Consider the following 14,368-nt stretch of genomic DNA (forward strand, 5'->3'; position numbering starts at 1 on the left):
TCTGAGTCTGTATTGAACAGTACTTAAGTAATAATTCCAGCTCCGTAAGACTGTTCCAAGTTATCATTAGGTAGAGCACTTGAAAATGAATTGTGCTTTTTATTGTCACGGGATATGCTCTGCTGTCTTTTCTTATTTTGGCCCTCCTTACTTTCTCCTTAAAGTTAACAAAGGCAGAAAGCTCACGCTTTTCTACAATTTCGCCTTTTGCAACTCCCATAAGATTAGGCAGTGCAAGCTTGGTTTACACCGTGAACATTTCATGAAAGAGCCACTTTAATTTTGAAGTCTAATAGCTGCAGGAATAGTTTCCAAAACAGCTGCGAAGAGCGCTGGAGAGGTCGGAGGTTACAAACAGGGACAAATGGCTGTGCAGCACAATGGCAGGGTGCAACTACACACTGCAGCGTAGAAAACAGCTTGCTCGCCGAGAAACACCATGCTTGCGGTTGGGACTGCAGGCAGAGAGAGAAAGCGCTCATGCTCCATTATATCTTAGGGCTCAGAGCTCTCAGGCACTGCAAAATTAGAAAAGCAGCCTTGAGTGAGAGGCTAACAACTCACGACTTACATGATTTTTTACAAGAAAAAGGTTTCCCTCTGTTTTCCTAAAGCAATACACTTATTTTCCAAAATCACTTCTTGGTTTTGTGTGCTCATAGCCAAATAACCCTGAGCATCTACTTACTGCTCCTTACTCTGATTTCTAATTCACTTCATTAGCATTGATACAGATCTCATCTAAACAAACACTGATGAATACTTTTCTTTTTCCAGGCTGGCGAAGAAGAACCGTAATTTTCTATTTTCAGAGTGAATTTTTACATCCTGTATTCAAACTCTGACAAAATATTTTTTAAAAATCACTGTCCTCACAAACCTTCCTGCTAATTAAGTGCTCCCTGATGAGGATTTGGGAGAATAATATGCAAGGCAGGAACACAGCTGAAACGCATATTCTCTGTTTTGATTAGCTCAGAGGTTGTGATCTTCAGCTATACACAACATGGAAGAAGAAGAGGATCTGATTAACCTCTTGGCATGAACCAGGAGTAGGCAGAACTCCAGCCTTAACACCCATTCAGCCATAGAAAAACCACTAACTCCAAGATGAATCTTGGAATTCCATCTCAGGAAGGTCAAAAGAAAGACTGTGGAACAGGTTACCGATCAAACTACATCTTACAGAAATGTCTCCCATAGGTTGCCACCTCCCAGTACTCATTGCTGTGGACCGTATCTCTTGCACAGAATTTAATCTATTAGCAGTGTCTTTAGAAACTGCCATATTTCCCTTTTTCACTGTGAAGGAAATTGATAAGAAAAAAATATCCTTTGGCTACATATCTTATTCATTACATTTACCTTTGAATGGAAAGTATTTTCATTGACATGAGCACACAGGAAAAAAAAGTTTTTCTTAGCCTTAAAGACAATCTCACTACCTTGAAATAACAGCTTTTAAACTTTAAGATGGAATAAAATTATTATTGAGACTTTATGTGAAGATATAAAACCCATTTGGTCTGTTGTACATTAACATTCACAAGAATTTTTGCAAAAATTGGAGATAGGTGGTCCTGACCTATTTACTTCTTACCCATTTTGAATCAGTAGCATTTACTCTGGGTTCAGTAGAGTTAATACCAAAATTTGTAAAAATTGAATTAAAATCAGGTAAACTATGGTTAAAACATTGGATTCTGGATACAAGTTTTGCGTATAAACTGGTAGACAATTACCACTCATCGGCATTAAATATTACTTATTTTTAATTTACACGGGTTTGTTGTATTAAATAGAAGTCAAACAAAAGTTACAGAACTTCCTTGGTAATATTTGACTAATTAATACCTTAAAAATACATTTTTTTTGGTAAAACAAGTCATGGTAGGACTCTGTCTACGACAGTATCAACCTGAAACCAGTTTTGTCAAGTGTAAGGAGTGCAAATTCTGGGCATAGGCTTATGCATGGAATTTGGCCTTGTAATGTTGTTCTCACTCCTTTAAAAACATGCTGCTCATGGAAAGCTTTTCACAGTTACAGAACATAATTTCAGATCCAAAGCCAGTTAAAGATGGTGGTAGGTTTTCCATTGACTTAAAAGGACTTTGGATCAGGTCTCAGGGAAGACTTAGAACCATTGAAGGTCTTTTTATGTGAATTGGAGTGTTGAGGATTAAAATTTAGCTGGTTTAAAACAAACAAACAAACAAGCAAACAAAATTTCTTAATAATTCCATTCTTCCAGATTCACACTGAAGTCACAACAGGTGTATCGGGTGTTATTCAAGAAGGCGGCCCTTGCCCCTCCTCCATTACACCTATACTTATGGAACATACTTACGCTTTCCTGACAGAAGTTTCTTGATTAGTGCATCAGAGGAAAACAAATCACCACCTACAATGGTTCCTGGAGAAGCCTTGAGAAGAAACCCATAATCTATCATTTTCTTCAATTATTCAGTTCTTTTCATATCAATTTTTATGATTTCCCTTCTATTTTTCCCCATAATTTCTTTATAACTCTTATTCATGGGGAACAAAACCAGCGATTTATCTCTGCAGTGTCCAGCATACCCAACATTTGCAGATTTTAAATTCAAACTTATTTGTGAAATACACAGAACTTAAAATGGCAGATACTAAATTTACTCATTTAAAGAATACCCTGGTATTTAAAGTAAAAATACACAAATATTTGTAAGAAATAACCAAGATGGTTTTTCGTTTTTATATCTGTTGTCTGGTATGTCTAACTCATGGCTGAATTATAGATTCAGATCATATAGTCAAAAACTAAATTGTATGTTGTTTACCTATTAAACTCTGACTTCAGCACCCAGTAGATTGCATTTAACAGAGGGTCATTTTAGTTCTTTCAGCTATCATCAGTTTACACAAGCAAACAAAAAATCCACAAGCTCGTAGTTTTACAGGCAAAGTAAGTTGTAATTTCCTACTAAGTCTGCTTTAACGTGCTTTTTGTGTGGATTATGCGTTCAAGAAAAGTGCCAGACTCACTGGCCTGGAAAAAATAGTTCTCTACCTGTAAAAAAGAAAAAAAAAGAAAGAAAGAAAATAAAAGAAAGACTATGGCTTGGTTTTCTTATAAACTACGTCTGCATGATTTGATTCCTTTCCTACTTAGTACAGAAGAAAAGTGCTCCAGTATCTAATCCCTTTTGAATAAATTATATTTATAGCTCTTTTAAGCTGATCATATGCTTTCATAATGATGTCCCCATTAATTTGCAGTATGAAAATTTGGAAACTAGATTCCGTTCATCTCCGTGTACTGTTAACTCTGAAGCCTGAAGATGGCGTTTTAAATAGCACTCTGATTGATTACTTTACAGCTGATTGTTTTAATGAAACTATGTAAATAGTATAATTCTGGAACTGCATCTCAAATATAATTTATTTAGATTTAATTTTTTCAAGGGTCTGTCTTTTTTTCCTTTTTACCACAGTCCAAAAAATAATAGATAACAACAGTAATGTACTTATACTGTAGTCCTCCTCTGCCTCTTTTTTACTGCAGAAAACAGATACTACTGGAGCTGAGTGCAGTGTAAGCACAGTCAAGCACACAAAAATAATTAACGATGGCCAGTGTTAAAACACTCCTCAAAATCTAAGGTTGTGTCACACAGTGTACACCAAATGAGCCCATGCTGAAAGAGCACAATGTCGTTATCTGTAGAAGGAGAGAAACCAGCAGACTTTGAAGCAGTGGAAATTCTGTGTGTGTTAGGGTAGAAGAGCAGTTTTTACATGCAGATGAGCAAATGTCAATTTCACTTACTGGGAATACAAAAAATATTGTAAAAGAAGATTATGATGAGGTGTTTATGAGGGATATGGGATATTTCAGAGATATAAAACATTGATATAGATACTACAGTGCTGCAAGAAATGTGTGCCACATAAAGTCCCAATAGCACTGAGATAAAAATAAAGGGGTGAACTTAACAAAATCAGATGTTACTGTGCAGATACAGACACCAAGTAATCGAGTTAGCAATTGGCCATTCTAAGAAACCAAACAATGCAAGGAGTTTTTTAACTTCAAAAGATTTAAATAAGGCAATCAAACATGAATGCTAACCCAAGAGAACAGCTGAGGGCATCTGCCCAGATCATCACTGTTGTATCTTAGCATAACTCCACCGAAGGCAATGGAGCTATGCTAATTTACACCAACTGAGGATCCAGACAATCAAGTTTAGGACTTCGAGTGACAAAATTACTTTTATTTTGGGGTATATATTAAAGGGTTTTGGCAAGTCTGACCAAACACAGAAAGTGCGAAACACTGCACTTTTAATTTGCCTTTTAGCAACTGTATAGTTGATGCAACTTCCCATGGGGATTGCCTCAGCACTTGGGATATACCACAGCATCATGTTGCAGATCTTTGCGGATCTGGATGGAATGAGCAATTGGTTATGATCTGTTGATTTGAAGCAAAAATGATCAACATCACAATGGGAGTTTGCACAATAACCAAATTGTGCCAAAGAAAAGACCCTTGAATTGAATACGAGCAAATGCCAGGCTGAATGAGATTAATTATGTAGGACACATTCAATGACAAAGAAGTATGACCAAACCCAAGGAAGGCAGAGGCAACTGTACAAATGGAAAGACTCCAAGACGGGAAGGCCTTAGAGAGATTCATTGGGCATGTTAACATCACTAAGCAAATTCATTGATCATTAATCACAATTAAGTGCTCCTCTCAGAATAGCTGCTTAGGGACTGCACAGAATGGCACTGGAATGACTGACAAGAGGAATTTTTTGAAAATTAAAATGAACTTTCAAATAAACATTCACACTGAAATATTTGGTGATTAGTGAAGAGCTTAGGAACTAAGCTAAGTTGTTACTGCAGACACTGAATTCCACTTTCAAAGTTAGGCATATGGAAGGATGCCCAGCACTTACATTCCTTCTGAAAACAAAGTTTACACTCTTAAGTCACACAGGTTGCTTTGAAAAAATTACTCTAATTCAGTGATTGTTCATCTGAATTGAGACTATTTTGGGTGATAACTAAGTGGCAAATGGTTTTAAATACTGATTGAAATCCAAACAGTAAAAAAGTAAGCTATCAATATCTTCTGTTTCAAATAATTAAGTATGTAAAGAAAGAGGCCATAAACTATTCGGGTATTGTAGATGCCACTGTGCAAATGAAGCCTCTAATTTCAGAGCATTTCATGGTATTGAAAACTTACTAAGGCCCTGATTCTGCAAGGTGCTTCATGCAAACATTTTTGTGCCTGCATGGAACATTTCACAGCATCAGAGGTACTGATATGCAGATGGAGCTTTTTGGGGGGTACATGCTTTTAAGACTACCTCTCAGTAATGAAAACAATGATGAAGGGTCTCATGTAAACAGAACTCAAGTATTTTCCATTTTAGAGACAAAAGTTGACAAACTTAAGTGAGAATAATGGAATGACTCAACCTTACCAGAGTCTGAATGAGTTATTCTAACAGAAAAAAAAGCCCAGCCACTTCCATATGTAAAACTTATTGCGACTACAGAGATGAGGTTGCTGCAGATGATGGGTTTCTATACAAAGGACATTATCATAACACCACACGACATGAGGTTGGAAATGCTAGGTATAACCTACAGTGCCCATTTGAGTATTGAGAAGTGCAGGAACAGAGCCCAAGGTGTTCTGTTCTGGCCAGGCATGCATGCTGCCATCAAAGATAAGGTATCCAAGTGGAAATCTGCAATAAATACAGGAAACAAAAATGCAAAAAAAACCCACTGAAACCACATGAGATTCCTAATTTCACTTGGCCCAAGGATCTAGTCGAACAAAACGGGAAAGATTATTCCTTATAGGTGAACTAATATTGGGGATCTATGTTCCTTGGTTTTGTTTTTAATAATTTAAATTAGACTTGCGCACTAATTTGCAATTTAATAACACATTAAAAACCGCAGTTTGTTTTACCATAATTTTGCAGATAAGTTAATAAAACACTATAATTTACAAATGACTCACTCTAGCAATTTTTAACATTACTCCAAATACATCACGTCTGGTCCCTGTAATCATATTTTCTATATAAAAGTTAACTAAAACATCAAGGAACTTAAAAAACTATTTGCAGATTCAAAGGATACATACTTAGCATCAAAGGAGTATTTCAATATAACACAAGATTACTTACTAGGCTTAACAACCCCAGTATTCAAGAAAAACGGAAATGACAACTTCTGTTAAGTTTCCCATGTAGGGAAAAAAAAAAAAGGACAAACAACAGGGTAAAAAGTGCTAATAAGAATGGAAATGGTTATTCCTTTTGCAACAAAGAGTAATTTTCTAAGAGAAAAGTGAGTGAAAACTATATAATGGGTCATAGTCTTACTGAGTTCTTATAGGAGGACAGATGTAATCTCAGCAGGAAAAGGGAAGGGAAAGGAAGGCAAGGCAAGGCAAGGCAAGGGATAATAATCCTGTGCAGATGAAGCAACAAATGTACACCCAGGAACTGAACATCAGAACCATCTCAAGTAGCAAACACAGGATGTAGGTGGAGAAATCACTTCAGCAGCTAAACAGATCTCTGCAGAAATAATTGGTTTGAGTGCAAAAAGTGACTGTACATCGGGAGAGCTATCCAGGTATAAGAGGATAGGTACCGATCAATGTCCAAGAATAATATGGTTACCTGTCTAAAGAGGGGAATGTTTCTGTGGTGTTTTACTAATGTATCCTATTAAATTTTGTTTCTGCATTTTAATTTTGTATTGGAGAAGGCCTATTTTTTGCAAGATCATTAAAGCAAGGAAGAAAATATTACTTTTTTCCAGTAATATTTTATTTTATATATTCATCAGAATAAATACAACACAGGCTTCTCCATTTCTGCGAGGATATCCCTTCTCAGTTGCTAGTTCTTGCTGAGCAAATTGCAGTAAAACTACACCAATAAAAAGTGAATATTAGAGACTATTCTAACATGGAAGAGTTTCCCTAGAAGTATGAGCTAAGGATATCCTTCTATCCAGAAAAAAATGTACTACATGGAGTTGTTCTTCCTAGAAGAGTTGTGGTTAACAGGGAAAGCTTCAGAGCTTTCCATCTGAACTGAATGGAAGACACCACTAAGATGACACATCTGAGAATATAGAGACAAGTACAGAAGGAAGATAAGAGAAAGGGCAGAAGATGACCACCAGGAATATGGAAATTAGGGCAAGTGACATGGAAAGAAGGTGGCACAGAAATTCCAACTCTTACTTCATTGCGGAGAAAGTGCAAAAATAGATCAAGCTCCTCATTTTGAGTTAAGAAGAGATGTGGAAAAGAAAAGCTCTCAGGCTTCATTGTAGAGAGGGCAATGAGACTGTACTCCTCCCCATAAGTGCCATAGGGAATACCAAATAACGTCCACCACAGGGAACACTGACATGCAAAATCTACATAGAGACACAAGCGCTTTGGGACTGAAGGACTGGGCATATTACAATAGTATCAGATAAGCATCCACACTTGTAGGCACCTGGTTGAACTGCAAATCTTTCTGAGGTTCAGATTCTTTAATATAAGCACTAATGGGATTTTCTGGCAGAAAACTGACCCAAGGGACAAGGGTAAATGTTAATACTTTGATAATCAGTTCCATAGTAGACCAAGCTAATACTTAGTTAACCATGGCCTTTGAAAAAGGGTGATTATTTTTACACTAAATAGAACTAAGTTTGTAATTTTTGGGAATCTCTGGTACCCAGGTTTTCCGGATCCCATGTTGTCAGTACACCGAGTAGAAATGTTCTCAATCAGTATGCTGCATTTTGGCCGGGATTGGTTTACTGATGATCATAGAATCATAGAATTGCTGAGGTTGGAAGGGACCTTTAAAATCATCAAGTCCAACCTTTAACCTACCCTGACAAAAGCCACTTCTAAACCATGTCCCTAAGTGCCCCATCTACCCTTTTTTTAAACACCTCCAGGGATGGTGAATCCACCACCTCCCTGGGCAGCCTATTCCAATGTTTAATAACCCTTTCAGTGAAAAAATGTTTCCTAATATCCAGTCTAAACCTCCCCTGACATAACTTGAACCCGTTCCCTCTTTTCCTATCACTTGTCACCAGGGAGAAGAGGTCAGCCCCCATCTCTCTACAACCTCCTTTCAGGTAGTTGTAGAGGGTGATAAGCCTCCTCAGCCTCCTCTTCTCCAAGCTAAACAACCCCAGCTCCCTCAGTCGTTCCTCATAAGGTTTGTCCTCCAGACCCCTCACCAGCTTTGTAGCCCTTCTCTGGACACGCTCCAACACCTCAATGTCCCTCTTGTAGCGAGGGGCCCAAAACTGAACGCAGTACTCGAGGTGGGGCCTCACCAGTGCCGAGTACAGGGGGATGATCACTTCCCTAGTCTGGCTCACCACATTGTTCCTGATACAAGCCAGGATGCTGTTGGCCTTCTTGGCCACCTGGGCACACTGCTGGCTCATATTCAGCCGGCTGTCAACCAACACCCCCAGGTCCTTTTCTGCCAGGCTGCTTTCGAGCCGCTCTGCCCCAATCCTGTAGCGCTGCATGGGGTTGTTTGTGCACATCAAAATGTGTCCTTTTAAAAACAAAAATTAAGTTTAGGGGGTTTTTAATTTTATTTTGAATAAGATTAAAAGTGCTTCAAAATGTTGCTTTTTTATAGTGTTTATAATTCTACAATGGGATTACAGTTTTGTAGTATCTGTAACTGTTAGAAAAACCTCCTATGAGAAGGAGTAAATAAGGGAAACTGATAAGGAAAGCCCCTGGGTAAGATTAAACTGGATTTAACTTATGAATATTTTAATATTGGTAGATGTCACTGGGTGGGCTGTTAATTGCTTTCCCATCATAGTTAAGTTTACTCATCAATACAGTGTCCCTAGGTCCTTTAAAAATTAGTTGCTTTTCACAAGTACTATAACCCAAATCTTAATGCTGGAGAAGTCTGGATTCTTGCCAGATATTAATTTCTTCAGAGACCCTTAAAGCTGTTGACCTCTTTTTTTTTTTTTTTTTTTGCCAGCAGCAGTAACTGAGAATTAAAGCTGAAGAAATTCTGTTATTTGGAGACCATTGACCAGGCTGCGTAACCGCTTTGGTCTGCTGATGAACTATGCATAAAGACTCTCGTGTTTCCACTTGAGCTTTGGGTGAAAGTGGAGAATTGTACAATCTGCACAGTAAACCTGAGCAAGAAGCCCTACAGAAGAGAAGCATGGGTGGTAAGCAATAATTAGGCTGACCCTGGAACAATTTAATTGAAAGCTGCAACATTGTTATTCTAGGAGCCAGGAAATGTGGCTGATGGAATTTATGGAGCCACAGCTACCAAAAGGCAACACAGTGTGCATAATTGTTAAGCAAAATAAACTTTTATCTAATTTTTCAGATTCTCATATTATTTTGTTCAGGAATATTATCTGAATTACATTCTTCATGAATATTATTTGAATTGTATGCTACTTTTTATTTCAGTTGGGGCTGAACAGGAATCAGCGTGTTAGCAAGACTCCAGTTAGGAAGCTGCATTATACATAGCTTGTGTGTGTTCCACAATGCACAGAAGCAGATCGCGAATTGGTAAAATATGATATAAAGGCTTTACCAGCACATATGCGATATTTGTTACATAAGCAATGCATGGCAAAGTCATAAAAGTATGAAATCTTTCCAAACTATGCAGTCCAAAAATACAATCCCTATGCTGCACCATCAATTCCTCTGTCGCACTCTCAATTGTTCTCTGTACCTCATGCATTAGAAAATTATTTGCCAGAAACTTTATAGAGGTTGAAATCTTTATGGATGACTGGAGACAATCACATTGAAAACCGGAACAAGGGAGAAGAGATGAAGAAGAGATGGGAAGGGTACAGACTGAAAGAGACAGGACAGAAGGGTTCTCAGCTTGGGATACGGGCAAAAAATCTGTATACATTTCTCTCTACAGCCTGGGGCAGGAGCCAAGGTTACTGATTCTCACTACTCTTCTGCTGTCAGCAAATATGTATGAAACACACCAGCAATGTTCCCCACCTCCTTCTGGTGCCAGTCCATGCAGAGTGTTATACCTTCTACTGCTCTTTGCTACCACAGTAGTTCAGGTGACCTATATAGCAGATATCAAAAGTTCCCGTGGTGGCTGGTGGCCTCACAGAGAGCCAGTAGGATCCCACATGATGGAATTTCTGCTTCTTTTCAGCTTGCTCTTTTAAAAAGCAAGGAAATTATACCCCCAAAACTCACACGCAGAAATATAACAGATGCAAACTAAGTACTTCACAGTTTAAAAATTCCAAAATCAAAATCACTTCTGTAGCTTTGGTTTAGATATTTCGTGCATATGCATTATCATTTACATGATCACATCTTCTTCCATGTTAGGCAGAGAACAAGAGCATAAATGAGAGCTCTATAAAGGATGCCACCACTCATAGGACTCCTACTTCCCTGCTTTCAAATATATGTGAGAAATGTGAAGATGCTTTATTTCTCTCTGTACCAATTTCAGTAGGATGGCTAAGAGGTGGAAGACAATAAAAATATAAATATGACGGAGGCAGGAGATGGACTGATTAGACGAGGAGCTTGAGATAGGGAGCAATGTAGGAAAAACAACGAAGGAAAACAGGATGGAGTGAATGGACCAAGTAGAAGCTGGGACTGATCAGAGTTTGGGGGGAGGAGAGAGGAGAGTCCCATGGCTGTTCTGGATCACTGGACTCTCTTCTGCTTTTTCTGTAGAGTTCATCCCTTTCCACAAATGGTCAATCACTCATCGTGTAGAACTGCTGAATGCCCACAGCTCCAAGCGAATTCAATGGCTACTTGGCTTTGAACATACACAGTTCTCTACAATGTGAAGAACTCTGACAAAGCACATCCTAGAAGTCTCAAAACGGAGCAGTCAAAATTATATGCTTAAGTTTTCTGGCTTTAAAATGGGGATAATACCAACCTTGATTAGCTTCAGTGTGGATGAAAATTAATTAATTAATTTATAACCAAGATAAATTAATTAGGAAACACTCAGATGCAATGGTAGTGACAAATACGTGAGTGAATTAGTAGTTACATACTGAAAGTACAGCCTGAGAGAAGTGCAGTGAATAGCAGGCAGGGCCACACACGGGATAATGAAGAAAACAGAAGAAATTCATTAGTTGCTTATGTAGTGATTACTGTCTGCCCTGTGCAATGAATCACTTTGTTACCCTATGGAAAAGTATGTGATCAGAAAATGAAGGATTGCCTTGTAATGAAAATGCAAGAGAGAACTGAGTTAAGTTAGCCTGCTTAAAATTCTGGCATTTCCTAACTTCTGAGTTCTCTAAACAGTTGCTATGTGTTCAACAGGTATGCAAAATGAATCATTTATGCTACATTCTAATTAAATAATAGCTGCTAAACCTAAAAATGTAACTTTAAATATGACTTAATCTTGTTTTCTTTGCTTAGGCAAAACTTGAGATAGGTAGAGAGAATGGCATGAGACAGGAATGGAGTCTCAAGTTTAAGTGATTTTTTATTTCTTCCTCATCTCTATTAGGTAGGCTTGACTGCATATGCTTGAGAAAGGCAGAGGAGATGGGATAATTCAGGAATACTTTCCTAACACAGGTGGAAATGTTATAAAGGGTTAAAGCAGCAATGGATGTGCTTAAAGTATTAATCATGCTGCCCCAAGAGTCTTCTCTGTGTTTTGTTTATGTAATTACAGTTCCTCAAACGTCTACCACTTGACCCATCGCAAACCAAAATCCAGGTCTGAATCTGAGTTTCTCTGGGGTTATATGCCCATGTCTTACTCTGCTTAGACTTACATGTTTTCTCCAATCTCATTTATACCCCTTCCCCTTGCATATCACGTAGCCTTCTAGGAGCAGATACACCATCATGATCTAAACTGATCATGATCATTATTTTTGATTCGGTGGGTGGGAAATAAATTCTAAATTTTATACATATTTTTTGCATCTAGTGACTAGATTAGCTAAGACTAGAGAGCAATATTACTTCAGCAGCTTCCTTGTGCTTGCTTTCTTATCTTTCCTGTGCTTTACATCAAGGTTTGTTTTTTTCATCAAGGTAGGTACTGAACTCCAGAAATGCTTTGTAAGGCACTCGTGTGGCAAAGACAGAATACTGCTTAGCATGGCGGCATAAGCTATCCATTCATACTTTCCCTGCCCAATTTTTCCGTATTACTTGTGAACGTCTTTCCATGTTAACCATAGTACCAACTCAGGAGTACCACTATCTCATAGCACTAACAAATGCTACAGTTCTTCCACACACAGAGTTGCAGTCGAGCATACAGTGCAAGAAGACAGATCAAAGCTAAGTCTCATGATTCTCTGACTTTGATTGCTCACAATTGTCACTCCAAAAAACCGAAAGGAATTGTAAAGAACGCATTTTAAGTAGGGGAATAACTAAGTCAACACTAAAAAACCATAGTCAAATGAGAAAATGCATTAAGCTGATAACAGTGATATAAACCTGGGGAAAATTATGCAAGTATTAGGGATAAACAAATTGTTTTCTCTCCGATCTGTGTCTGAGAAATTACAGCACTTTACTGGTTGTGTAATCAGAAGTATTCCATCAGTCTAATCGCATGAGAGTTTTCTGTTCTAACTAATAAAAACTCAAATGTTCAGAAAAAAAATGGATAGGAATTGAAACATTTAGATGAAATTCCAGAAGTTCTGAATTTTGTCCATCCCTATCACCTAATGAATACACAAAAGGAAATACTACATCAACAGACTTATGTATAGAACCAGCCTGTACGGAATTTCTAGAGATTTCAGCACATGTTCCAAGCAGGATCAATCCCTTCTGCAGCACCTCTCCAGGCAGTGTTTCTAATTTCTGATACGACTATACACAATTTGCAGTCAAATAAATATTTATAAAGAAAATATTTGTTCTTTATATCTTACTTGAGTTCTTGTGAGCTTGTGGCCAGCATACTTCGAATGCTTTTGTCAGCCAAGGGACAGCCAGATAAACTGTAAGACATGGCAGGACATACAAGTAAGTTAATCTTCTTATTAACTGAACACTCCCAAACAAACACAACATAAAAATTAAAAAGTAAAAGTTTGTAATGCAGAAAAGCGATGGGGCAAGTGCTGTAATATTGAATTTTGTAATATAGTTAACCCTCTGAATATATTTAGGTATCAACATTACTTCCAAAATGACATACCGTAAATGTTCTTTTTTGTTTGTTTGTTTCTCTAGGAACTAGTAAAATGTAACAAAAAATATTTGAGATTCCTGGGTTAACTACTTAAATGCTTAAGAATACTTTGGAAATTTTAGTAATCTATTTAAAAATAAAAGACGTTTATACAACACACAAATTAGCATGCTTTTAAGATCAACATATATTACTCAAAGGGTTAACACATAGTTCAACGTTTTACTTTGACAGCATTGTTGAGGTAAGCTGAAAACAATAAATTGAAAAGACAGAATCCACCATGAAAAAAATGAAGTCACACCTTCTATGTGAGGCGTAATTACCAGTCACATGACCACTCCCATCACACCCTGGTGTTGGACATCTGCCACCAAACAAAAACAAAAACAGCCAAAATAGTAAGTATGTTTAAAAAAAAAACTTTTAAAAGTTTCATTGTTTCCAGTTTAGCTGCAATGACTGCAAGGGGTTTTAAGCATCCTAATCGAAAAGCTGCAAAATGAACAGGTTTAAATGAAAATGGCGTCTCAATACAATATAGCATCATTAAGAACAAGCAAATACACATTAGCTTATCACTTTACTTAACTGGCAGTTTGAAACATTTATATGCTGCAAATGTTGCATGCTCATACTGCAAGGCGTATATGTACTTGTTTGTTTAAAAAAAGACAAAGAGAGAAAAGGTTAAAAGGAGAAAAATAATTTCACCTCACATTATGCTTACGTTATTAAATCCTTTTTGCTCTCTTTGCATTGAGGGTATTTGGGTTTAGGACTTGGGATTGTAACTTCACCAGGATACCTTCTTTCTTCAAGCGCCTCTTGGAAAGGATCCAAATCTTCTGGCTACAGGCAAATATATAAGCATTAGTTTCCAGTAGGTGAGGCTACAACTTACACAAAATAATGCAAAGCAGAGTCATCAGATGCTATCTCCATTTTTACCCTATTTTGCCAGAGAAAATTAATGAAATTATTTTATATTCCTTCACTTACTAAACCTTTAGCTAATACTTGGATATTTTAATGAAGACTTCACCATATGTGGTATATATAGGTTATTTAATTAGGAAAGGAAAAAAAAAGGGCAAAACACAGCTTTTCTT

The 14,368-nt window shown here is 37.4% G+C and overlaps 1 protein-coding gene across 30 annotated transcripts in view; it reads right to left on the minus strand.

The window, feature by feature from the left end:
• MYT1L (myelin transcription factor 1 like) overlaps window positions 1-14,368 on the minus strand; it is a 317,723-nt gene that overhangs the window by 49,052 nt on the left and 254,303 nt on the right. For 17 of the 30 annotated variants that reach the window (XM_074581755.1, XM_074581753.1, XM_074581737.1 and 14 more), the window contains 3 exons: window positions 13,987-14,108; window positions 13,561-13,623; window positions 12,994-13,062 (listed from right to left, as the gene is read on the minus strand). In XM_074581755.1, the coding sequence (XP_074437856.1) occupies window positions 12,994-13,062; window positions 13,561-13,623; window positions 13,987-14,108 (254 nt within the window). The remainder of the gene's footprint in view (window positions 1-12,993; window positions 13,063-13,560; window positions 13,624-13,986; window positions 14,109-14,368) is intronic. The other 13 variants (XM_074581746.1, XM_074581742.1, XM_074581758.1 and 10 more) reach the window with 1 other exon arrangement.

The sequence above is a fragment of the Larus michahellis genome, chromosome 3 (assembly GCF_964199755.1).
Source record: "Larus michahellis chromosome 3, bLarMic1.1, whole genome shotgun sequence".
Taxonomy (NCBI): Eukaryota; Metazoa; Chordata; class Aves; order Charadriiformes; family Laridae; genus Larus; species Larus michahellis.